Source organism: Eurytemora carolleeae, unplaced genomic scaffold (genome assembly GCF_000591075.1).
Source record: "Eurytemora carolleeae unplaced genomic scaffold, Eaff_2.0 scaffold224, whole genome shotgun sequence".
NCBI classification, from domain to species: Eukaryota; Metazoa; Arthropoda; class Copepoda; order Calanoida; family Temoridae; genus Eurytemora; species Eurytemora carolleeae.
The window spans coordinates 205824-231623 of NW_019396123.1; the positions used below are offsets into that span (position 1 = coordinate 205824).

The window sequence follows — 25800 nt, forward strand, 5'->3', positions numbered from 1 at the left end:
GATCCCTGGATACAACATTGATCCCTGGATACAACATTGATCCCTGGATACAACATTGATCCCTGGATACAACATTGATCCCTAGATACAAAATTGATCCCTAGATACAACATTGATCCCTGGATACAATATTGATCCCTGAATACAACATTGATTCAAATTGATCTCTGTATACTACTTCTTTCCCTTTATTTAAGATTCAGTTGTTTTATTTAATCTTTCTTTTCATTTTAAAATTCTTGGCATGGTATGCTTGAGTACAACCTTTACTAAATGCTGTACAATTGTACAGTTTACAATGAAAAAAGTAAACATCAAAACTTTAAAGATAAATAAGGGTCTAACTATAATTCTGAAATTCTAGGCAGAGCAAATCGTTTACTGAGCGTTTATCTTACATACATTTACATAATGTTTAAAAGACTAAAAAAAGAAAATAGATTATCACAAAAGATGGCAACAGAGAAATGGACAAATTAAATATGACGTCACAAGTGTCACAATTATATTAATGATAATTTGTCTGATACATAAAACTGTTGACACGTGCAGTGATGTAAGAAATGAGTGTCAAATTCTACGTTGGTATTTATTTTACTTGATAATCTATTTGATAAAAAGTATGTTTAGAACTCAAGCTTCTTTGATACTAACAAGAGATTCTTAACAGGAAGCGGGGGAGGGGGGGATCGTCGATTTTTTTGTGGTGAAAAAACTTTTTTTCCATAATAAAATCCTAGAATTGTAAATTTCACTAAGAAAATGTAATGTCATTTTCACTGATGATGACTTAATAATTCCCGTTTTCAATCATGTTACACAATATACTTAAAATTAAACACTTTTTGATTTTCAGATGTTCTTAAACATAATGAATTAAAATATAAAGTGAAAATGCTGGATAAAAGGAAATATTATTTAAAAAAACTTTCATGTTATTTCTGCCTCAAATTGATTGAATTACATTTGGCAGGTTTAATTTCAAAATCCTAGTAGCGACTTTACGCCTATTTAAAAAATTGACAGACAAATTCTTTTCTACTTTTTCCTTTTATTTCTTGTTATCATTGTAGAAAAGTACATTAAAAAATAACAAACAAAAAACAATATTGTTCTGGGTGATCAGGAAGTCTTTGTCTATGCCCCTGTTGTCCCTGCTGAACGAGGACGGAGAGGAGCTACCTGTACACCTAGAGGATATCGAGGAGAACGAGGTCTTTCAAGGTAAACCTTTTTAACTATCTTCTTAAAGAGACTGTTCATGCATTTTTGAGTAAAATGAGAAATTGTGAATTGGCGTAGCTATCAAAGAAGGAGGGGGGGGGGGACTGGAACAAGGTTCTTATTCATTGTGAAACTCAAGAATCAGAATATTCTTATAGTGTCAACCAGACAACTCTGGAATATGAAGACGGCTTTTATAATTAGGTTATAACTTTAAAAAGTCCAATGAGCATGAGACATTATAGCAATTAGCAATTTTGCAGTGTAAATAGACCCATTTGACTTTAAATTAGTGACTTACTAAGTGTCTATTAAAATCATTTCCTTTTTAACATCATCAAATACTCTGAAGTATCGCTAAAACGTCGTCTTCCTAGTCTATTGTTTCTTGTTTATTACTGGACAAAAAAAAACTTTAAAAAAAAATTGGAATCCCTTTGTGCAAAAGTTCTTGTTAAGCTAAAAAACATAACATTTTTCCGTTCAATTTTTTTCGTTCTACTGAATTAATTTGAATTTGAAACCTCTCGTTTTTTGTAAATAGTTTTCAAATTTTTATAAATGACATTTTTTTCTTTTTTAAGACGCACCCATCATCTCTCCGCTAACTCCCAAGCTCACCCCCACAATCAGAGCTCAGAACCTATCACCATTCTGGCTTAGGCAACATATATTATTTGAAAAATTTAATTTTTAAAGGGAGTGTTCACATTTTTAGCGAGGCAAATTTGATTGGTAACATATTTATATATGTTGATATGGTTTCTCTGTTATAGTGCAATTTTAGAAAACTCAAATCTTGAAGGAAATAGTACAAATCTATTCTTAAACTGTGTTAGTATTATTCCCTATTCTCTTTCGATCAATGAAATAACGTAACGTTCATTTTCATGTTTTTTATAAACTGTTCAAAATATGATTGTTCAAATAATTGATTTTCTTAGTGGTGCCAATAACCTTCCACTTCCACAGGTTATGTTTAAATCAGCTGAAAATTTATGTATTTGAAATAATGAATTCATTACAACGATAATTAATTTATGCTATCATGAAATTTCACTATAATTAAACTTGAAATTTTTCAATTGTTATACCTGATATATTTTTCTTTTATTTCTAAAAGAAAGAAGGAAGACGACAATTATCAACGTTTAATTGTTAATCCAGAGGTTGGATCTTTTAATTGGAATATCGTCAATATTAAACACTTTATTGAACACTTTATCTTGATATCCAATGTGGGCACTTTCATAAGGAATATTAGATAAAACCGTAGGTCTGCATAAGATGGAGATCAATGTTGTACATATTTACTAAATTACTTCAACAGGAGTTTTCCAAGAAACTTTTACAACACTGCTCATGTTGTTTATGAAAAATCTATTTTTAAAAACCGGTTCATAACGCCACGTTTTTAGCGCTATTATGTAAAAATGTTTAAAAATTTAAAAATCTAGATCTCCGGATCGACAGGAGATTCACCTCTAGATCCACTTCGTAGTCCTGGAGCTGGAGTAGGGTTCTCTATGCTCCATGCTGCAGCTATAACAGGAGACTGTTCAGGACTAGAGAAGGTTATTTTAATTTTAACCTGAATAATATTATTTAATAAAGATTAATACAAATATGCAAAAAAAACCTCTGCCTTGTTTTTGAGGGCAATTTGTAGAATATTTGTTTTAAATAATCCTAAAATTTCTAACTTTCTAGAGAGGGGAAAATATACGGAGTTTATATTATTTTAGACCTAGAGTTACTCACAAACGATGAGACTTAAATGGTATTTATTGAAATAACAAGATTACAGCTATGCTTTGTGGGTTAAATCTATTAAAAACTTCTTAACTCTAACTAAACATTTTTTGCCATTATTTACCAATGAAGAATCATTAAAAGAATTGTATTTAGCTTGCGAGCGGAAATTTCTGTGATATTGATTTACGAGATAAATTTGGTCGAACTCCTCTGATGTACGCAATTCTTGGAAACTATCCAGCTTGCGTAGATATTCTTCTTCAGAATGGAAGCAATGCAACATTAGGTAAAATTAACGATAATCATTTTATGCATAAAAGAAACATACAACCATAACCACAGAAAAAGGATTGTGCCTACGTGTAAGGGAAGATGACCATTTCCGCACAGAGTGTTTCTCAAATTTTACAATTCTAAAGCATCAAATGTAGGTCTTGTTTTTGTTTTTTTAGACAAAATTTTAGAGTGCAAACTGTACAATGTTCATTCATTACATTCATTAGACACCATGTTATATAAACATACATTTAGTAGTTAAGAGACATCTTGTACATTTTATTATTTCCTACATTGCTATTTGTATTTTTAAAGCTTAGCCAAATATAGATATTTCAAATTCGACGGAAATTTTGTTTGTCGGAGTATCGAAACTCTTGAACGTTTGATTTAAATATATTAAAAGAATTTATGAAATGTCATCTTGACAATTTTTTAATGGATTTTTATACTATTTTACGTAAATCTCAGTATTTGCGAAAATATATATAGCCATGAATATACAGGAACAGTTTTAAAAGCTTCATATAAAACTAAATATCTGAAACATTCCATTATCAGAAAGTGAAGAAAACGGCATTTGATAAATTCTTCCGATGTATTTAATATTTAGGGTTTAACTAATGTTTAATCTCTTTACTTGAAGTTAATACTGCACAGTATGACCACCATGGGACATCGAAGAGGTTGTACTTGGTGGAAACGTGAAATAGCTTTAGAACCGGGATTGAATAAGATGTGCTTGTACACCGAATACTTTGTTTTTTGTGAAGTACCTCACAATCTCAAAAACGAAGCAAAAAAAGTAATTTAAAATTTTTTCTAGTGGACAGCAGTGGTAGGAACAGTTTACACTGGGCAGTGCATCATGATAATTTCGACTGTGTTCGATCAATTCTCAGGAATATGATCAATCAATTTATTAACAAATTAATTAATCTATCAACTAATCAACAAATTTATCAACAAATCAATCAATTTATAAACAAATCAATCAATTTATCAACAAACTAATTAATTTATTAACTATATCAACTAATATATCAACTAATCAATGAATCTATTAATTTATCAACTATATCAACTAATATATCAACTAATCAATCAATTTATCAACAAATTAACTAATTTATCAACTATATCAACTAATATATCAACCAAGCAATGAATCTATCATCAAATCAACCAATTCTATCTTTTTTACTTTCTGAAAATAATGCCAGAACTTATTTAAAAATTGATAATAATTTTTACTTTCCTGCAGTTTGCAACGCTGAACCCTGAGATAAGGTTTTTTAGATTTCTTTGTTCAATACCTCGCACGATATTTAGGTTTAAATTCGCTTTAGTAAAATCTGAAAATAACATAATTTTGATAAATGTGTGCCTTGCAATTTTTGCTCTAATTTTCAGAAGAAGAAAGCGAATAATAAAAAATGTAAACAAATAAAAATACTTTATTAAAGGAACTTTCGACGTAATTTCAAGTAATCCTCCATCTTCAGAGATACATGCCTGATTCACAACGATACCCTTTAAACTTTCATCTGAGTAGCAAGGAGTAAGATAAATTCGTTTTTCTATCTTAAGATTGAAAATTAGAAAAACACTAACAGGATATCTTCTACATTTTTGCTGAGAGACAGATTTTACAGTTGTAAATCGGACATATGTAACATATTTAAATTCAACTTGAATTTATGTGGACAGCCCCTAGGCGCTATGAGCTTTCCCCTGCAGGAATCCATGTGTTTAACAAATACTTGATTGAGAATTATTTAGCAAGGTTAAGTTAGACTGGAAAACACCGGATCAGGTTGGAATTCATATCTAGAATTAAGTTTAAATCAATATCTACACTTTATACATTATTAATGGAATTCTCACCAAACCTTAAATTTAATCAAGGTTTCATCAACGACTCGCAATGTTTTTCCTTAAACGTTTTTTTGCACAAAAAAAATATTTTGGCCAAGACATTTTTTTAAAATGGTTTGTGAACTTCTACAACACAGGCAAGTAAGAAGAGGGCCAAGATTTATGTAAACGATAAGTTTCTTATGAGTAAAGGGTACTATTGAGAATATTTCAACCTCTTTTAAATTGATTTTATCTTAAAGAGTAATAACTAGTTGTTTGTTTAGGGAGGGGTAACAATTCTCCATCTAGCTGCCAGGGAAGGTTAAACTTGATATAGAATGGAAAAATTTGTCCAAATCAAACTCCTTCAAGACATGTTAAAAGGCCACCTTATCATTAGCAGCCATATATTATATTATTGATTGTGAATATTTCAAAATCAATCTCCATATTTATGAAAGTTTCAAACTAAGGAATCCAAATGTCCTACATGTAGAAAACACTGGTATAAAACATTTCAAGATAAAAAAGGTAAACATATAATATACAGTAGTAAAACATATTATAGTGGAAAATTTTTTTGTTTTCTTATTTTTCTTCTGATAAAAATGTCACTGAGATTTGTACTTTGTATTTGTTAAAACTATATTTCAAATATTTAGTTTACATCTTTAGAGACAATTATAAGACAGAACTAAATCGACAATTATTTCGCTTTTTATTGGTTAATACTTATAATAAACAGAACCGAAATAAAAATCTTTAAAAATAGAATTATCTTATTATCAAACATTTCAAGTAAAAGTTTATAGCGACCATTGTTAAAGTTGTTAAGTTTTTGTTCTGTCCATTAGCAATGCGATGCAACTAAGGTCTTAATGATTTTTTTTCTGAAAAGGTTTCTGGCAAATCTTTTACCTTATAACAATTAAACTTACAAAATAATCTTTGCTTAATAATATATTTAATAATATCGAATAATACATTTTAACTTTATTTATGTAAACTAATATTTTTGAATGTTTTAATATAGTTTTTTATAGTGATGTTGATGTTGTTGATGTTTATATTACTATATATATTATATTGTGATGTTGATGTTGTTGATGTAGATATTACTGTATACATTGTAGAGTGCTGTTGATGTTGTTGATGTAGATATGACGGTTTATATTGTAGAGTGATGTTGATGTTGTTGATGTAGATATTACTGTATATATTGTAGAGTGATGTTGATGTTGTTGATGTAGATATTACTGTATATATTGTAGAGTGATGTTGATGTTGTTGATGTATATATTAATCTACATATTGTAGAGGGATGTTGATGTTGTTGATGTAGATATTACTGTATATATTTTAGAGTGGTGTTGATGATGTTTATGTAGATATGACCGTATATATTGTAGAGTGATGTTGATGTTGTTGATGTAGATATTACTGTATATATTGTAGAGTGATGTTGATGATGTTGATGTAGATATTACTGTATATATTGTAGAGTGACGTTGATGTTGTTGATGTATATATTACTGTATATATTGTAGAGTGATGTTGATGTTGTTGATGTATATATTACTGTATATATTGTAGAGTGATGTTGATGTTGTTGATGTATATATTACTGTACATATTGTAGAGGGACGTTGATGTTGTTGATGTAGATATTACTGTACATATTGTAGAGGAAGGTTGATGTTGTTGATGTATATATTACTGTATATATTGTAGAGTGATGTTGATGTTGTTCATGTATATATTACTGTATATATTGTAGAGTGATGTTGATGTTGTTGATGTTTATATTACTATATATATTATATTGCGATGTTGATGTTGTTGATGTAGATATTACTGTATACATTGTAGAGTGATGTTGATGTTGTTGATGTAGATATTACTGTAAATATTGTAGAGTGATGTTGATGTTGTTGATGTAGATATTACTGTATATATTTATAGTAATGTTGATGTTGTTGATGTAGATATGATCGTATATATTGTAGAGTGATGTTGATGTTGTTAATGTAGATATGACTGTATATATTGTAGAGTGATGTTGATGTTGTTGATGTAGATATTACTGTATTTATTGTAGAGTGATGTTGATGTTGTTGATGTAGATATTGTAGAGCGATGTTGATGTTATTGATGTTGTTGATGTATATATTGTAGAGTGATGTTGATGTTGTTGATATAGATATTACTGTATTTATTGTAGAGTGATGTTGATGTTGTTGATGCAGATATTACTGTATTTATTGTAGAGTGATGTTGATGTTGTTGATGTAGATATCACTGTATTTATTGTAGAGTGATGTTGATGTTGTTGATGTAGATATTACTGTATACATTGTAGAGTGATGTTGATGTTGTTGATGTAGATATTACTGTATACATTGTAGAGTGATGTTGATGTTGTTGATGTAGATATTACAGTATACATTGTAGAGTGATGTTGATGTTGTTGATGTAAACAAACGAACCCCTCTGCACTGGGCAGCATCTAACCTCAGACCTGAGCACGCTAAGCTACTGATCAAGCTCGGAGCTGATCTAGGGATTGTAGACGTGGAAAACAAAACCCCAATCCACTGGGCAGTTTCAAGGTAACATCTACATATTTTTAATAAAACAAGACATATAGCCGGCCAAACGGCTGGACCGATTGGCCTGATTTTTTTGTGGACACTCATGGGTGGCCGGGGGGTGTCATAGGCTAAAAAAATCGAAATTTTTTTTTCAAAATATTTTATTAAAAATATTTTTTATTTTTTTATTTTTTTCCACAGGCAACGCCTGGCCCTTCAGCTTATATATATTATATATACTTATGCATGAATTTTCCTAACTTTATGCTAGAAATTAAACCCTAAAGTTAAAGGAGAAAAATAATTATAAAAATTTATACTAATATCATACATGATTCCCAACAGTACCATAAACATTTAACATCATGTCAAAACCAAACTAGAATTAAAATTATCAAGAATCACTGAAATAAAAATGAACTAGAGAGAAGTTTCTAATTTTATCTTTATAGCACTGGACCTGATGGAAAACAACTTGTAAACCTGCTGATTAAAACTAAACCTCTGTCAGTAATCAATTGGCAGGATTATGAAGGTCGAATGCCACTACATCTTGCGGTCATTCATACAAATATAGGTATAAATAACATTTAGATACATATTAATATCTTGTAAAAAATGTGTAACTTTTTGAACAATTTTACAGAGATAGTTTCAGCCCTTCTCAGTTCTCCGTCCTGTATGGTCAACTCTTTAGACAACAGTCTTCGTTCTCCTTTACATCTAGCAGCCTTTACAGGTAATATATAGATACAAATACATCTAGCAGACTATACAGGTAATATATAGATACAAATAAATCTAGCAGACTATACAGGTAATATATAGATACAAATACATCTAGCAGCCTATACAGGTAATATATAGATACAAATACATCTAGCAGCCTATACTGGTAATATATAGATACAAATACATCTAGCAACCTATACAGGTAATATATAGATACAAATACATCTAGCAGCCTATATAGGTAATATATAGATAACAGTTATTAATCTCGTTTTTTTTGTTTGGATCCCCGAATATAATTAAGAAACCCCTGAACCGTTTTGCCTCAAATTTTGAATGGGTTAAATCGGTAGAACTCAGGTTGCTGATCAGATTTAAAAAATTTATACTGAGGCCAGTAATCAGCTATTGTATCTGTCATAAATTTTCCTTCATCTTTGATCTTTGTAACCCTCAGTCATAATCACGTGACTCTCTTTCTATCTAGCCTGTCTTGTCCTTGAATATTGGCATGATCCCGGGAGTTTTTTTTATTCTTACATCAAAGCGAAATTTTAGATGTCGAAATAATCTTTGTTTTCATATTTTAGGACGAGCAGACATATGTTCATTACTTCTGGATAATGGCGCAAAGGTTTAATATTTAAAAATAAATCAAAACTAAATTTCAAAAATAATAACTTTGTGTTCAGCATGATTTGTTTGATGACGGGGGAGCTACTCCAATCCATCTTGCAACTCAATCAGGTATCATTAAACCCTCTGTTCTAAATAAATTGTAAATATATTTTTACTTTAGTTGCAGACATGTAGGTGTATGACTGACCTAAAAAATGTTAACACAAAAAATATAGATTTTGAGTTGTTGTCCCAATTAAACCTCTAAGTAGGATATCTGAATCCTTCCAGTGGAATTATAAAACCCCAGGAATAATATCTGAATCCCTCCAGTGGAATTTTAAACCCCCGGGAATGATATCTGAATCCTTCCAGTGGAATTATAAACCCCCGGGAATAATATATGAATCCCTCTAGTGGAATTTTAAACCCCCAGGAGGAATATATGAATGCCTCCAGTGGAACTGTAAAACCCCCAGGAAGGATATCTGAATCCCTCCATTGGAACTGTAAACCCCCAGGAAGGATATCTGAATCCTTCTAGTGTAATTTAAAATCCCCAAGAAGGTCGATCTGAATCCCTCCAGTTTAATTTTAAACCTCCTGAAAGAATATCTGACACCCTCCAGTGGAATTGTAAACCCCCAGGAAGGATATCTGAATCCTTCCAGTGGAATCTCAAACCCCCAAGAATAATACATGAATGCCTCCAGTGGAATTTTAAACCCCCTGGAAGGATATCTGAATACCTTCAGTGGAATTTTAAACCTCCAGGAGGATATCTGAATCCCTCCAGTGGAATTTTAAACCCCCTGGAAGGATATCTGAATACCTTCAGTGGAATTTTAAACCTCCAGGAAGGATATCTGAATCCCTTCAATAAAATTTTAAACCCCCAGGAAGGATATGAAAAGCGATTTTCCAAACCCCTCCAATGAAATTGAAATCTCTCCAGCAATCTTCAGTGGAGTCGAAATCTTACTTCGAAATTCTTTGAGTCCATTTTTAAACTGTTTAAAAATGAACGAATAATTAGAAGATGAAAAAAACAATTCAACGAGCAATAAGATTTATATTAGTGAGACGAATGAATATTGTTTATCAAAATTTTGCATCTTTTAGGTTGCGAAAATACGCTGCAAATATTTGTGTCACGTGGGTTAGAAAACACGCTAGATCTGGACGGTAGAACACCATTAATGTGGGCGACAGCACGAGGAATTATTTCGGGGATTTCTGCTCTTAAATCCAGTTTCTTAGAGGCAAAAGATGCGCAGGGGTACACGGCTTTACACATTGCAGGGACAATTTTGAGTTAACTTATAATTAAGTGTCTAAACGTTTAGGTTTTATGCTTTGTTTATGTTTATATTTCTGCAGATATAAATGCTCAAAGCTTGATTACAAGAAACACAATTACTAGAAAATCTAATAGCTATTTTTAAATAGGAGGGTAAACTACTTTTTTTTGGTTGTAAACTGCTCTTTTCTTTGAAAAAAAAACAGTTTTCACTGCAATGCAGAGGGGTTAAAATGCAACCCCCCCCCTCCTCCCCCCCAGCCGCTGTTCACTATATGAACATTTTTATATTTAACTCAAGAATATTGTACAGTGTCTTGTGGAATGACCAGCTCAGCTACTGCGCTCTGTAAACTGGGTTGTAACCCTTCATCGCAAACGCTCACCGGGTTGACTCCTCTCATGTTAGCTGCTCAGCTCGGACTCATTGACATAGCTAACCTGCTCCTGGAGTTCGGAGCTAACCTGACAGACAAGGATAAGGAAGGGAGAACAGCTCTCCACCATGCTAGCCAGGCTGGTCAATCATACCTACTCTGCCTGCTTTTAAAGGCAGGAGCTTCAGTTAATGATGTGGATAGGTAGATTTTTAGGATAAAATTATAAATATCTTGAAATCGAAAACTTTACTATATAAATAAGATGCTGCATTTATTATTGTAATTTTTTATTTAACTTTTAGATACGGACGTTCTGCTCTACACATTGGCAGCTACGGAGGATATTTAGAGGTTTGTTTATCATCAGACAACATTATTTTTAATGAAGATTCACAATAACAAAATGGAGGAAGGATATTGCTTAGATCATATCTGCTCTACTGGAAGGATATTGTTTAGATTATATCTGTTCTACTGGAAGGATATTGTTTAGATTATATCTGTTTTACTGGAAGAAGGGTCGGATATAAATCTTCAGGACCATGAAGGATTCTGTTCTCTTCATTGGGCAGTTAGGTAAAAATATTTGTTTTTAATGTTATAATCATGATTAGTCCAACGAACAGAAAAATAAGAATTGTTAGTTTTAGTTGAAGGGACTGTAAAGATAAAATGAAAGAGCATATAGGCTGAAGTCAAAATTTTTTAGGAGCTGATCGTGACCAATATTAGTCCCATCTGAAGTCCCTGTCTCGAAAAATTGATATAAAAATGTGCCAAAGTTATACAAAACCTTGTATATACATAATATCACCAAAGAAATCACGTGACCAGATACTGAACGGCCATTGGTGAAATTCTGGTCATGTGATACCCGACGTAACAATTATATTGATATCTATGATATCTATAATTAGTAACATTTCTAGGCACCTCTGGAACCTGCGCTATCCTAATTTTCAGATTTGTTCAAAATTTGCTGGATACTATCTTTTAAAAACTTTGATTCATTTACCATATCACAGATACATATATGAGTTTTTATACACCGTTGGCACAGTTTATATTAATATTTCTCGAGACAGCTAAGCTGGGGTGGATATCGGTATAAATACTTGATCCAGTCTTTTTCTTAATCTCGAGATTAAATAACGCTTGTTCTCCTCTTGTTATTAATCTCCAGATATCCCATTCTAAAGTTTTCAGCTCAGATAAGTTAACAGATCGGGATTAAGGATATCTCATTCTAAAGTTTTCAGCTCAGATGGAACTATTATAGGTTGCGATCAACTTCTAAAATTTTTAGGCTTCAGTCCTTTCAGTTAAAGGAATTGTTCGCCAATGTTCCACAGATATTGTTTTTTTTTGTTGTGAATCAGGAGAGCATTTTCGATAATTTAATGTTAGTTCCTTTACTTTTAATAAAAATTTAACTTAGATTGATTTCAGACGTGGTCACATTGATGTTGTTAAATTTCTTCTTAAAAACGGAGCTTTTCCCAACCACGTCGGTGTTTTAGAGGTTTGTTGTTAAGCTTAGACTATTTTAAATAACAGGGCTAATCAAATTTGAAGATGGCTCAGTCCCGACTTCTACTGAGAGGGTTTAGTGTTTGCTTTGAAATGGGTAAGCTCAATTAAAAAATAAAAATAACGACCCGCTCTGCTAAGTTTTCGGGAAAAAAATTGCGCATTTTCATCTCAAAAGACGATAAAATTGTGTACAACTACTTTTTCGGGAAATTGAAAAATTTACGTAACCACGGATTCCCTCGACCAATTTTGTCTACAAAACATCCCTCGCTGCGCAATGGATGTTTTGTAGGTAAAGTAAAATTCCCTTTACTTCCTTGTGAAATAGTTGTAAATAATTTAAACCACCTTTTGACCAACATTACCGACCTAACACATAACTTATTATGTAGATATAAAGTTATCTTTTGGGAAACATTGGATAGAATTACAAACTGATTCAGAATTTAAATTACGGTTCATATCCTGTCACCCTTGATTTTTCAGGATCCCTACCTGTAAGATTTGTCAAATGTTTTGAAAAAGAAAATCGTAATATATTTTTCTCTATTGAATTTGGGGATTCATATTTGAATTTCTAATTCAGGTTGGGTCGGATACGCTTCATATAACTCCCTTGGATAGTGCTCTTATGTTGGAGCAAACAGATAATCTCAGGTTCATCATCAATTCCTTATTTTTATTTTTTAATTAAAAAATTGGATTTTAATGAAATAAGTTGGCAAAAAATATGTAGATAATTATTAAGACTATTAGTATTGGCTAACAACGATTTTTTTATAGAAGATTAAACTTAAATTTTCTAATCCCTTTATCTTTGCAACCTGATGGTGTAAACTTTTGATATCTGATCCAACAAAATTCTTAGTTTAAAATATAAAAGGTCTACGAAATCAGGTTGAAAAGATAAAGGAGTTAGAAAATCTGAGTTTGTGGTAAAAATTCAGATCCTTATCCTGACGTTTAGATAAAAACGTATTGTTTTCTAATAGAGCTAGGATACTTCTGTGAATCATTAATGGCATCTACTTAACCAAAAGAGTCGTTTAACGAACTTTTGACATTTTTCTTTAATTTCAAATTTATTTTTTATAATTTTTAAGTGTACTCTTGGATAACGGTGCAGTACGAATTGTCAGAATTTATAACATCGCTGCTACACGGATACAGGTCTATTTTTAAACCATAGATTTTGAATAACCTAACTTTCTCTCAATTATTCCACTAAAACATACACATTTAAAAATACGAATCACGCAATTTCCAGGTATAGGTTAGGTTCTAAAACAAACCTAGATTATCCATGTACAAGCTGCCAGCTTGGATAAATTCTGTTCTTTTCCGTCCTTGAACAAAATATAGGCATCCAGCCCAATTATAAACATTGATTGTCCAGGTACACGTCCAGCTCTAATCAAACCTGGATTATCCAGACATAAATCCAATCCGAAAATATACTGGATACCTCACTTATAAGCCTAACTTTACGAGTTAGATTAGAAAAAATCCTACCCTCGTTATCTAGGCGTGCTGGCGCGGATACCGGATCCGGAAATCCTTCTTCAAGCGGAAGGAATTGCTAGTGAAGCATGAGAAGTTAAAGAAGAACAGGAGAGGAACAAGGTCTATTAGGATGGAGAAGAAAAAGGTAAAAAAAACTATTTTTTTCCGATTATTGAACCAAAACTTGGTTTCTACATATTTTAGCTTGTCTGTCTGTTTAATTATCCAAAAATTTAGGGAGCAGAAGAAGCTGCAGTAACTGAACTCTCTGAAGATCAGCAGAAGAAGAAAGATACACCAGAAAACTCTGAGAAGGGTTTGGAACCAGAGAAATCCACGGATGAAGAACAAAAAGAGGATGAAATCCCAAAACTAGTGGTTTCTGCAAGGTCAGTTAAAAAACTGCATTACTTTTAATTTTGCACGAATTTGTAAAAATAAACATCTCAACTTTTAATATTTCTATTTTCTAACATTTATTATTTAACCAGTTTTGTTTTTAGTCGAATACGGAGTGTAGCAGGACGGTTCCTCGGGAGCATGGTGGAAGGACAATCTAGATCTTCATATCTGAGAAGAGAAGATCCTTCCCTCCCTGAACAACCAGCAAAACATAAGAAATCGAAGAGCGGACGAAAGGGGAAAAGTTCCTCCAAAAGGTACTTTCAAGTTTTTTATGATATGGGCAAAGATTACTCAGATAGGACAGAGAGGTAGTCATGTAGTTATTGTTTCATGTTCTTAGTTTTTTTTTATTTTTACACCGAGTACATTGCACATTGGGACAGGACAAGAATAATACTAAGAATTAATGAGTTAAAATACATGATTAAAAGCTGAATGAAATAGTTACCGATTATTACCCCCAAGTGATTGTCATTTTTCTTAGAGCAAAATCGTAACCCTCTTAAATGTTCATTTGGAGAATCGTTTAGTTGAAATATTGTCTTAAATTCTTAAGCTTATGCTAAAAATCTCTATATGTATTTTAAGCAAGATGTTACTGAAACTAAAGACTTTTTACTTTATAAGATCTTTTTTCTAGGAAATCTGAGAATCTAGATTCTGTTGGTTTGTCTGTTCTTCTAGACCCGGAGACAAGACCAGAGAGCAGATTCAGTTATAATCTGAACCAATGATAAACCAGAGTACAGCTGAGTTATAATCTGAACCAATGATAAATCAGAGTACAGTTTAGTTATATCTGAACCAATGATGCCAGAGAGCAGGTTCAGTAATAATCTGAACCAATGATAACCAGAGAGCAGGTTCAGTTATGAACCAATGATAACCAGAGAGAAAGTTCAGTTATAATCTGATTCAATGATAAACAGAAAACAGTTTAGTTATTGAAACAATTAGTAGATTACTTATGAAAAGTATAGTACACTACCATATTAAATGGATAGATCGACCTTAGAAGTACTCTTCATCATTGGTCCGTAGACGGGATACTACTATACATTCACTCTCAGTTCTTAGTTTGAATAAAGAAGCTGGCAAATTACGTTTCATTGAAATGATAAGAAATAGCCTCGTTTACAAACAAACTTTGAAGAAATTTCCTAAAAATGATCATCCTTAAGTTTTGGTGGTTAAAAACCGAGTGTACAAATAGGATTACATTAGTTATGAAACATTAATAAATTATCAATAAAGTTTTTTAAAAAACTAGAAACAATAGAAAAATTTCCAGTAATTTGAATTGTATAGTAGCCCAGTGACAAGGTAGAAGCACATCCAACGGTTTGCCTGAATATAAACAACTTTAGAATTAAGTAGTTCCAGTTTTTTGTTTAGTGGAAAAATTCAAAAAAACCCTTTGCTAAAAAAGGGAGCACTGGCTCAATTACTATGAAAACGCCAGTTATTTTCCTAGCGGGATCAGTTCGTGGGTCCAGTGCTCCCTTGAGCACTGGACCCACATGATCCAGTTTAAAAATGTTGTTGAGATATGCCAACCCCAAATCACTGTGAAACCAACCTTCTCCATGTTAAATTCTTAATTTTAAAAATGGTTAAAATTTGATAAAAGTAAAAATAAAAATGAAAATTAAAAATTAAAAATTTAAAATAAATAAAAGTTAAAATTATGATTCTATTGTACCTTATTGTTTAAAAATTTAATTTTTTCCGCATTTTCTTTATGGTAAAAACAAACTGTTCTAGTTTAGAGTCCGGGATATCCATTGGTAGTATTTTTCCAAGTTTATCGGAATGTTTCTAACAAAATTTTTAACATGTACATGCCTATTTGAGCATTCATTCTACTTAATTGTTGATATGAATTTTTTACTTTGTTGGGGTTTATCCTTTTTCTTGTGTAGTTCCATGCATTTAACTTGATTTTTTGAGAATCCTTTGAGTTCAAGTATACCACGAACTATTTTTAATTGGTTTTGTAATTCTTTTTTATCAGTACAATGTGTTCTTGCTGTGTGAAAATAGCTAACACCCGCCATTTTTTTTAATTTCCAACTAACATTTGAATTTGGTGGAGTTATATTGTATTTATTATTTGGTTTTCTTAAAACTGATGTCATTGGGTTGATCTGTTTTGGAAAGTTAATAACTCTGATATTCAAGAATTTACCTTGGATAATTTTGGTTTCCATATTGAAGATGATTTCTTTGGGATACCCAGTACAGATTGTGTTGATTGTATTCATCATTTCTTTAAAACTCCCATTTAGATGTATAGAGACATCATCTCTAAACCTGAGATATTTTGTAATATTAGTGAGATTTTTATCATTTCGTAGTTTTTTAAAAATTTTAAGTTCAGAAATTCTTAGAATTATTTCGCTTCCCCTGGCTGCGGAACAATCACCCATGGAGAGTTTTATATGTTCCTGTTGGCTGTTTAAAATAGGAATGATTCATAATACATTCTATCAACATTGTTATATATTTTAACTGAGCTTTCATGAAGTTAAGCAAATTTGGCTGCAGTTGTTACACTTTCAATTAGTAACTCTTTTTTACAGTTTGAATATAGATCAGTGAAGTCCCCTTCTATTTCTATGGAGGATCCCCATTTTCCAACTTTAGATTGTTTAATTCTATCGATGGCTTCTTGTATTCCATTTACAGAAGGCGACCAAGTTGAAAATTTATTGTGAAATTCTTGTTCAACTCTTGGTTTTTTTAATTTTAATGTTGAAGTCTGACTTTTTAATTATAGCACTGAGCTCATTTGGTAAATTATTAAAAGCGTTTTTAATGAAATTTATAATACTTTCTATGTACCACATCTCATCTATTGTAGTTTTTCCAAAGTGCTGTTGAATATTAATTTTTTCGTACTGTTTCAGTAAGTCTGATAGGTACATACAAACATACCCAACATTTTTATCTCCTTCAAGTATAATTAAATTTAAATTAGTTTCAAATGCTTTTCTATACTATGCTTAGCAGTTTTCTGAAACCATTGAGCCACTTTACCAGGAATTATTTTTGTCTTAAAACTAAATTCTCGTAGTATATAGTTTTCGAGAATCCCACTTCCATATTAAATTTTGTAATCTCAGATTTTATGTTATACTTTGTTTTAGGTGTGTATTTTTTTCCTAATTTCAAGCTTTCTATAATGTTTTCACCAAGGTTTTCATTTGAAATATTAAAAAAATTCTTTCTTTCTTTCTTTTCTTTTCGGACAAAGATTTTTTAATTTCGGTTAGTTCGCTTTCTGCGTATTTTTTCATTGACGCATAGAGGCATTTAAGTAAGTAATCTTCAAATGCATTGATAATTTGCTGTTCACAATTTAATTTAAACCTTGAATGATTGTTTTTGATAATTTCTGACAATTAGTAAACTACAGGATGTTCCTATAAACATGGAAATTGAAAAAAAGATTTCAAGATCATCTTTTTTAATGAATTTTGATTTAGTATGCAGGGTGTCCCAATAAACATGGGAATTCAGTGACGAATTTGATATCGTCTTTTCAAATAATTCTTTGGTTTAGTATAGTGATACCTACTGAGAAAGCTGTGATCTGTAAAAGTTTCGTCTGCTATGTTCACATTTTGTTTGTTTATGTTTTGACTGCATACGGTTGTACTTAGTAAAACAAGAAAATTACAGTATACAAACAGATTAAACTTGTCCGTCTTCACTGTTCATCTTGCAGAGACATTATACTCACATCTTTACAGCCATTTACCGTTTTCATAAAATAAACTCTAGCAGACATAATAATATTATGGCTTTTGAAATTAGGTATTACAATGCTAATTCATAACAAAGACGATATTGAATTCGTCACTGAATTCCCATGTTTTTTGGGACACCCTGTATCTAAAGCTGTAATCCGGATTTTCGTCTGGTAGAGGAACTAGAGTTTATTTGTTTATTAATGCTTTGATTGTATACTGTTGTACTTAGTAAAGTATTAAAATTCTAATAAACCAACAAAGTAAACTTCTCCGTCTTCAGTCTTCACTGTATACCTCAGACATATCAGCCCTTTGCTTTTTACATGAAATAAACTTTTGAGATGAGAAATGACATAATGCTAATTCTAAACAATGCCGATTTCAAATTCGTCGCTCAATTCCCATGTTTATTGGTTGGGTTTTTAGTTGCGCTAATCGATTGAATCAATTTAGATATCACTTGATGCTATTACGAGTCCGAATACGAGGCCGAATATGAGGCCGAATACGAGTCCGAATACGAGTCCAAATACGAGTCCAAATACGAGTCCAAATACGAGTCCAAATACGAGTCCGAATACAAGTCCGAATAGGATTCCGAATGCTAACTTCTAAATGTTTTAAGTTGAACAATAATATATTTAACAAGGTGACGGGTAAAGATATATATGTATGATCTGTATGCATAGTATCACAATAAGAGATTAAACTGTATATTAAACTATTTCTCATCATAGTATTCATATTCATACTCCTCCACCTTCTCTACTGGTTTAGTCTCGGATACAGGTTCAGCTTCAGGTTTAGCTGTGACTAGATTAGCTTGAACTCCCTTGATCTTCTCTGCTGACTTGTTGTAGGACTCCTTGAGGGATATATCATTGCACTCCTGGTATCTCACCTCACAGCTCCTCTCATCCTAGAAAATACAACTACAACTACAGTTAAAGGTTGTGTAAATGAGTTTTTATGCATAATTCAAATAACTAATTTTTAGAGGCAAAATATAAAATGTGACTTTTTCTTCGGTGATTCAGATGTTTAGCTTCAATCTTGTAAATCGTGATTGATTAAAGCTCCTTGTTTAGCAATTGATGAGTGCGCCATTACTTTCATACCTATTTATACTGATTAAATGTAATTTTTCGTGCCTTTTTGTCGAGAGCTATACGTTTTGTACATAGAACATGGTTTACGGACTTTAAATGACTGATTATTAAACGGGACTGAGTTTGTATCGATATAATACGAATTTCCTCATCTATAATTGTGTATGTATTGGTGTATGTATGTAATATGTATGTATTGTGTATCTTATTTAACTTTCCTAAAATCTCTCAAACGTTTTTTTTCCTCGAGCTAGCATTTTAGTGAGAATTCATTTTTTTAAATTTTGAACCTGATTAAGTGTAGTTGCTTCAGTTATCTCTGATAAGTATGGTACTCCCCAGGACTCCAGAAACTTGGTTGCCATTTGTACTCCAGACTTTACTGTACTTGCTCCAGTTCCTACAAGTATTACAGTTCTCTTTCAATTTCTAACCCAATGATAATCAAGAAATCTAAATAAAGTATTTTATTAAATTTTTTATTGTTTGAGAATGTCTACTATAAATGGTGATCCTTCCTCATCAGATAAAATTCTATTCAACTCTTTATAAAACCACCCTGTTATCAGCTAACCCGGAGTAAAATGTTTTATTTACCGAACATTTCTGGCTCCTTCATAAACTCACAGATAACCTTCTTCTGACAATCAACATCGTTGTAGTCCAGTTTCTCGTAAATATCCGTGGCAACGGACAGGAGGGTCAGTAGGTCAAAGGGAGAAGATCCTAAATATATTTATTTACTTCAGCTCCTCCTATATATATCAGACTTACATCAAGTACATTGACTACTTTAGAAATTTCAGATTCCCCATTTACTGAATCACAAGCTTTCTTAGTATTCCTGATACTCGGTAATATACCTGAACTCTGGAATCCTCTATAATACTTGTATTCCAGGTACTTAGCATTATACCTGAACGCCGGAATACTCTGTAATATTGGTACTCCATATACCACAGGTATTCGTTAGGTTACATAAACTCTGGCACCCTCTACAGTACTGGTACTCCAAGTATTCCAGATACTGGGCATTATAACTGAGCTCTAGAATCCTCTATAGTACTGGTACTCCAGGAACTCCAGGTACTGGGTACAATACCTGAGCTCTGGAATCCTCTATAGCACTGATACTCCAGGATCTCCAGGTAGTGGGTATTATACCTGAACTCTGGAACCCTCTATAGTACCAGTACTCTAGGTACTGGATGCATACCTGAACTCTGGAACCCTATTTAGTGCTGGTACTCCAGGTACTGTGTAGAATACCTAAACTCTGGAACCCTCTGAAATACTCGTACTCCAGGTACTCCAAGTACTGGCTAGTATACCTGAACTTATAGTATTGGTACTCCAGGTACTGGGTAGTATACCTGAACTCTGGAATCCTCTGTAGTATTGGTACTCCAGGTACTGACTAATATACCTGAACTCTGGAACCCTCTATATTATTGATACTCCAGGTACTGGCTAGTATACCTGAACTCTGGAACTCTCTATAGTATTGGTACTCCAGGTACTGGCTAGTATACCTGAACTCTGGAACCATCTATAGTATTGGTACTCCAGGTACTGGCTAGTATACCTGAACTCTGGAACCCTCTGTAGTATTGGTAATCTCCATAAACGTCTTCTCTCCTCTGAGGTTGTGTGATGAGGTAGTACAGAATAGCGGCCGCAACTATATATGTTAAATTATATATATACAGGTTGAGACAAAAAAAATGTGATTTGAAACGCCTGGTGCAAAATTGTACATTTTTTTGTGCAACTCTCCTGTATGGTGTTTTTTCAATATTTTTTGAAAATTTGTAAATTTTTTTTGGTACTCCAATGGCCCATAAAAAAATCCACGAACCTTTTTTTTCTCTCAAAATCAAAAGTTCAGAAAAGCAAAAATGTGTATAGAAATTATTTCTATCGAAATCAAAAATTTTATAAAGATTGAACTAAAGAATCACAGAAAATTCGCAAAATTGTAATAAGAAAATTCGCAATTTTTAGTTCTGGTCTAACTTTTAAGGAAAAGTTATTCAAATTCTGTAGTTCCTTTCTTCTTAGTATATTCTTAAGTATCAAATATACGCTGTTCAGTTAAAACCTTAAAAACCATTGAAAAAAAAATTTTCCGTAAAAACTATACCAGCACTGAAAAATGAGAATGTTCTTATTACAATTTTGCAAATTTTCTGAGATTCTGTGATTCAATCTTTTTAAAATTTTAGATTTTAATAGATTTCAATTTATTTACACATTTTTGTTTTTCTGAACTTTTGATTTTGAGAGAAAAAAGGTTCGCGGATTTTTTTTGGGCCGTTGAAGTACCAAAAAAAATTTTTTTAAATATTGAAAAAACACCATACAGGAGAGTTGCACAAAAAAGGTACAATTTTGCACCAGGCGCCGCAAATCACACTTTTTTTGACTCACCCTGTATTTTTGCAAAATATATTTCAATTATCATTGAATTTACTTAAGTGGCAAAACACAAGTTTTAAAAATATTTTTAAGGTTTATGGAGCATCAAAATCGGAAAAAAATTCCTGAAAATACAGTAATAACCAGAAAATTCTGGAATAATAAGACGACTTTGAGAAACAAGTTTAAACTTTAAAAATTTAAATAACCATGAAACACAGCAATTGTACAGTGTAAACAGACCCATTTTACACAAAAAAAGTAATTTTATAAGTGTTTGGTAAAACTATTGCTTTGAAATACCATCAAATACACTTAAGTATTGCTGTAATGCCGTCTTCCTATTACATTGTTTTCTGGTTATCACTTCAGTTGGCATTTTTTTTTTGAAAATGCGCCAATTCGAAAAGAAAAATCCGCCATAATTTGAAAATGATTAAAAATTACAGATTTGCATAGCAGCAGTTAAAAGCTAAAATTATTTGCAGGAAAGGGGGCGTGAAGCCGAAGTGAATAAATACACTTTGGCACGAAGCACCCTTAAAGCCTAGTCATTAAATACCTGCAATTATAATTATTCCTCCACCAGCAACAGCCAGTAAGGTTGTATTCACAACTACATCAACATCATGTCAGAACAAAGGATTATTTTATTTTTTTTCATTCTTTTATTACAAAAATGTTTTTTTCTAACATTTTAATTAATAAAGCTTAAAAATTAAATTAAAGATCGTCCATGATTTCTGATAGCGATCTGAAGAAAATAAAAACACCCCTGGTCCTGGCATTTCCAAACTGTGCTTTAATGTGCTTCCAAAATTACCAGAGATTTATAGAATTTCGTTTGAATTTCATTTTGATAAATGAACACAAAATTGTCTTTTTTTTCTTTGAGATAAAAAGTATGTAGACAATGAAAATAAAATCTTTGTAATTAGATAATATGGTATCTCTCAAATAATAGATATCTCTCAAAGGTCAAAAAAGATCTTTTAATTGTCTTTCAAGTCTCAGTTATAGTTTGACACATGACTAGACTCCAGCCTGGAGTTGCAAATTACGTCAACTAAAAGATTTAAAGGGTCGTCTTTGATATTTAACACACAGAGTACATGCTCATGAATGCCGCAATTATGAGTAATCTAAAATGTGGGATTTTCTAACAATGTTCCTAGAAGACTGGAGGTGTAATTGGTCAGGAATCTGAAAAAAACAGTGTTTTATTATGCTATTGATCTATAAAGTAGTAATCTTATACTTGTATGTTCTATCATCTAGATGACTGATTCGCCTTATTACGTTCATTGAGGAAAGTGAATGAGCCAGGGAAATGTTCTTTTACATGGCCGGTTTAAAAAGTTTGAGTCGAGTGGGTTGAATTATAAAGCTGGGTTCCTGAACTAGTAATATAAAAAGTTTTCGCATTTAAAACAACTTATAGAGAACTCTCCACTCACTTTAATATACGATTCCACTTTCATAAGATCATTAGCATAACATCAAACCATCCACCTGATCCCCCGATAAAACAATGAATTAAACACATGAAAAATATATCAACAAGCAAACCATGATTAATTGATCAATAATTGAGCAATAAATCAAACCAATCATCAAACTGTTCATTAATTCTTAAATTAGCAAGAAAAATTGAAAAAAAGCTCTTAAACTTAAACTTTGTAAATAGGACCAAACCACCATAAACATTACCAATGAATTCTTATATTAACCAAATAATGAACACAAATCTAAAATTTAACTGCAATTAATCAACTTTAAAAATTTGTCTAGAGATCTAAACTTTTGCTTGGTATGCAGCGCTATATCTAATCTACACTGTCAGATTGCGACATTCACAGAAAACAAATGCTAATTTAAAAGAAACCTTAATACGTGAACTACAACTGATCACTTTGTGTGGCTTCAGATAAGTTGGACTTTTATGATTATTTAAAAGGAATTAACTATTACCAGGATATCCCTATACGGAATATTCTGGTATTCTGGATATTCCTACCGGATATTCTGGCGTTCTAGATATTCCAAGGATATTCTGGTATTCTAGATACCCCCTACCAGCTTTTCTAGTATTTTAGATATCGTTTCCAGGATATTCTGGTATTCTAGATACCCCTACCAGCTATTCTGGTATTCTAGATATCCCTACCTTGGTTCCTCTTCTCCAGTATAGATAATATCGTCCTGGATGATACCAGCACTGCAGGATACAATAAATCCCAGGAGTAAGATTAGTTCCAACCCAAACATTTTTATCTTGGGATCTGGAAAAAAAATACTATCTACATTGACAGAAACAAACTAAGAGAGAAATCAGCCAAACTATTCTACGGTTTATACTCAGGAAGGAAATTATGAATTAAATCAAAATTTCTTTGTAATCCCTCCTTTGTAATCCTTCTAGTTAGTCCATTCAAATTAATCCCCCCTATGTAATCCTTTCGGATAATCCTTTCTTATTAATCCTTTCCCATCTATCCCTCTCAATAGTAACTACCTTCTGACTTTTCCCAAACAGAGTTCTTTGGATTTGGAAAAATATTATTAAACGTCACATTCAATTGTATATTTACATGATATCATCATTGCACTTCAATTCTTGTAACCTTTATTAAAAAAATGATGTGAAATAATATTGGCAGGAGTACAGCGTGTGATAAAGTTTGATACTGGTCACAGACCATCACTGACCAGGGAGACAAGAGGAGACTTGACGGGGATACTAGGGGAGGGGAGACAAAGGAGACAAGGGAGACAAGGGATACTAGGGGAGGGGAGACAAAGGAGACAAGGGAGACAAGTAGTGACATTGGAGACGAAGAGAAACATGGGAGACATGGGAGACAAGGGGATACAAAGGAGACAAGTGGAGACTAGGGGAGATCAAGGGGACAAGGGAAACCAAGGAAATTAGGTGAAACCAGGGCAGACAATGGGAGAAAAGGGAGACCATGTGGGACCCATGGAGACCAGGAAAAAAGAAGAGACCAAGGAGAAAAGAAGAGTTCAGGGCAGCAAGGGGAGACCAAGGAGATACGGTAAGACATGGGAGACAAGGGTAGACAGTGGAGACCAGCAGAGACCAGGGAAGACAGGGGAGACAAGGGTAGACAGTGGAGACCAGCGGAGACCAGAAAAGACAGGGGAGACAAGGGAGACCAGGAGAGACCAATGAGGCTAGGGGAGACAAGGGCAGATAAGGGGAGACTAGAGGAGACAAAGGAGACCATGGGGGACCATGAGAGACACCAGGAAGACCATGCATTGCAGACCTTGGGGGACCATGGAAGAACGTGTGAAATCAGGGGAGACCAGGGGAGACCAGGAATACCATTGGAAACTATTGAGACAAGGAAGAATATGGGAGACAACGGATAAAAGGGAGACTAGGGGAGACCAAGGAGAGACAAGGTGAGAGACAAAGGGAGACCAAAGAGAGACAAGGTGAGAGACAAAGGGAGACCAAAGAGAGACAAGGGGAGACCTAGGAAGACCAAGGAGAGACAAAGGGAGAACAGGACAGGCCAGATTGTGGAAGATTGCGGGAAGACCATGGAGACCAAGGAGATTCAGGTGACAAGAGATAGCATGGGAGATCAGAAAGACCAAGGAGATACCAGGTGAAAAGGAAAGACAGGGAGGATAAAATGAGACCAGGGGAGACCAGCAAGACCGTGGAGACCAAGTTGAACTTGAAATATTTGAAAATTGGTTTGTAATGTGTAAACTTTTCAGATATAAAAACTCAGGTAAGAAAATTGTTTATTGTGGTTGAAGACGTCATTCAAGCTAATTCTCAAGGTCAAGTTTACACTCTACAGATCCAGGATCCAGGATTAGGGACTTATGAAATTTAAGGTTCAAGAAGAGGACATAGAGAAAGAGAAGCGAGGAGAGAAAAAAAGGTAAGATAAGTGGAGAAAAAAAAGGAAGAAGGGAAGAAGGGAAGAAACAAAAAGCGGAGAGGAGAAGTAACTGGAAAAGAAGAGAAGGGAAGAAGAGAAGAGAAAGAAGAAGAAGCAGTGAGTAGAAGAGAAGAAAAGGAAGAAGTAGAAGAGAGGAGAGGAGAGTAAAAAAAAGGGAGGAAGAAGAAGCGTAGAGGAGAAGAGAAGAGAAGGGAAAAGAAGCGAAGAGGAGAAAAGAAGAGAAGGGTTAAGAAGCAGAAAAAAGAAGAGATAGGATAAAACGCGGAGAGGTGCAGAGATGTGAAAAAGAAGCAGAGAGTAGAAAATGAAGAAGAAGAAGGAGAGAAAGTAAAAGTACAGAAAGGGGAACAGAAACCAGAATAAGGAGAAAAGGGGAAAAGAAGAAAAGAAGAAACAG

General features: G+C 32.8%; 3 protein-coding genes across 4 annotated transcripts; 2 read left to right on the forward strand and 1 right to left on the reverse strand.

Annotated features, from left to right (window-relative positions):
- The first annotated feature begins 278 nt into the window (after positions 1–278).
- LOC111695628 (inversin-B) lies at positions 279–5473 on the forward strand. 2 transcript variants are annotated; one of them, XM_023465012.1, is made up of 9 exons: positions 279–364; positions 1127–1224; positions 1809–1887; positions 2169–2196; positions 2682–2798; positions 3133–3265; positions 4082–4157; positions 5038–5071; positions 5400–5470. In XM_023465012.1, the coding sequence occupies exons 2-9, from the start codon at positions 1140–1142 to the stop codon at positions 5439–5441; spliced, it is 594 nt and encodes a 197-aa protein (XP_023320780.1). In that variant the 5' UTR covers positions 279–364; positions 1127–1139; the 3' UTR covers positions 5442–5470. The 2 variants fall into 2 exon arrangements, with proteins under 2 accessions (XP_023320780.1, XP_023320779.1); XM_023465011.1 differs by lacking the exon at positions 279–364 and adding an exon at positions 874–908 and having other exon boundaries at positions 5400–5473.
- A 152-nt stretch (positions 5474–5625) lies between these two features.
- On the forward strand, positions 5626–15450 carry LOC111695627 (inversin). Its single transcript, XM_023465009.1, has 17 exons — positions 5626–5646; positions 7567–7724; positions 8159–8283; positions 8353–8445; positions 9029–9072; positions 9131–9185; positions 10179–10358; positions 10670–10937; positions 11039–11087; positions 11230–11312; positions 12186–12258; positions 12856–12926; positions 13373–13439; positions 13795–13917; positions 14010–14161; positions 14276–14431; positions 14818–15450. The coding sequence occupies exons 3-17, from the start codon at positions 8247–8249 to the stop codon at positions 14909–14911; spliced, it is 1545 nt and encodes a 514-aa protein (XP_023320777.1). The 5' UTR covers positions 5626–5646; positions 7567–7724; positions 8159–8246; the 3' UTR covers positions 14912–15450.
- Positions 15451–18550: 3100 nt separating this feature from the next.
- On the reverse strand, positions 18551–23758 carry LOC111695609 (uncharacterized). Its single transcript, XM_023464986.1, has 7 exons — positions 23627–23758; positions 22631–22662; positions 22022–22075; positions 20627–20722; positions 19639–19767; positions 19332–19441; positions 18551–18851 (listed from the first exon to the last, which is right to left on the reverse strand). Exons 1-7 carry the CDS (start codon positions 23725–23727, stop codon positions 18654–18656), a joined length of 720 nt encoding a protein of 239 aa, XP_023320754.1. The 5' UTR covers positions 23728–23758; the 3' UTR covers positions 18551–18653.
- Between the last annotated feature and the right edge of the window lie 2042 nt (positions 23759–25800).

Bases quoted from the DNA above. Each gene is read 5' to 3' on its own strand.
- LOC111695627 (XM_023465009.1), top strand. From the start codon at position 8,247: ATGCCACTACATCTTGCGGTCATTCATACAAATATAG. The intron at 12,259-12,855 runs GTTTGTTGTTAA...TTTCTAATTCAG, and splicing joins ACCACGTCGGTGTTTTAGAG to GTTGGGTCGGATACGCTTCA. The intron at 14,432-14,817 runs GTACTTTCAAGT...TCTTTTTTCTAG, and splicing joins GGGAAAAGTTCCTCCAAAAG to GAAATCTGAGAATCTAGATT.
- LOC111695609 (XM_023464986.1), bottom strand. From the start codon at position 23,727: ATGTTTGGGTTGGAACTAATCTTACTCCTGGGATTTATTGTATCCTGC. The intron at 22,076-22,630 runs GAACATTGTTAG...ATGTTGATGTAG, and splicing joins TTACACCTCCAGTCTTCTAG to TTGTGAATACAACCTTACTG. The intron at 20,723-22,021 runs GTATTTAATGAC...TAACATATATAG, and splicing joins AGGAATAATTATAATTGCAG to TTGCGGCCGCTATTCTGTAC.
- LOC111695628 (XM_023465011.1), top strand. The intron at 2,197-2,681 runs GTTATGTTTAAA...TTAAAAATCTAG, and splicing joins ATAACCTTCCACTTCCACAG to ATCTCCGGATCGACAGGAGA. The intron at 4,158-5,037 runs GAATATGATCAA...AGAATTATTTAG, and splicing joins TGTGTTCGATCAATTCTCAG to CAAGGTTAAGTTAGACTGGA.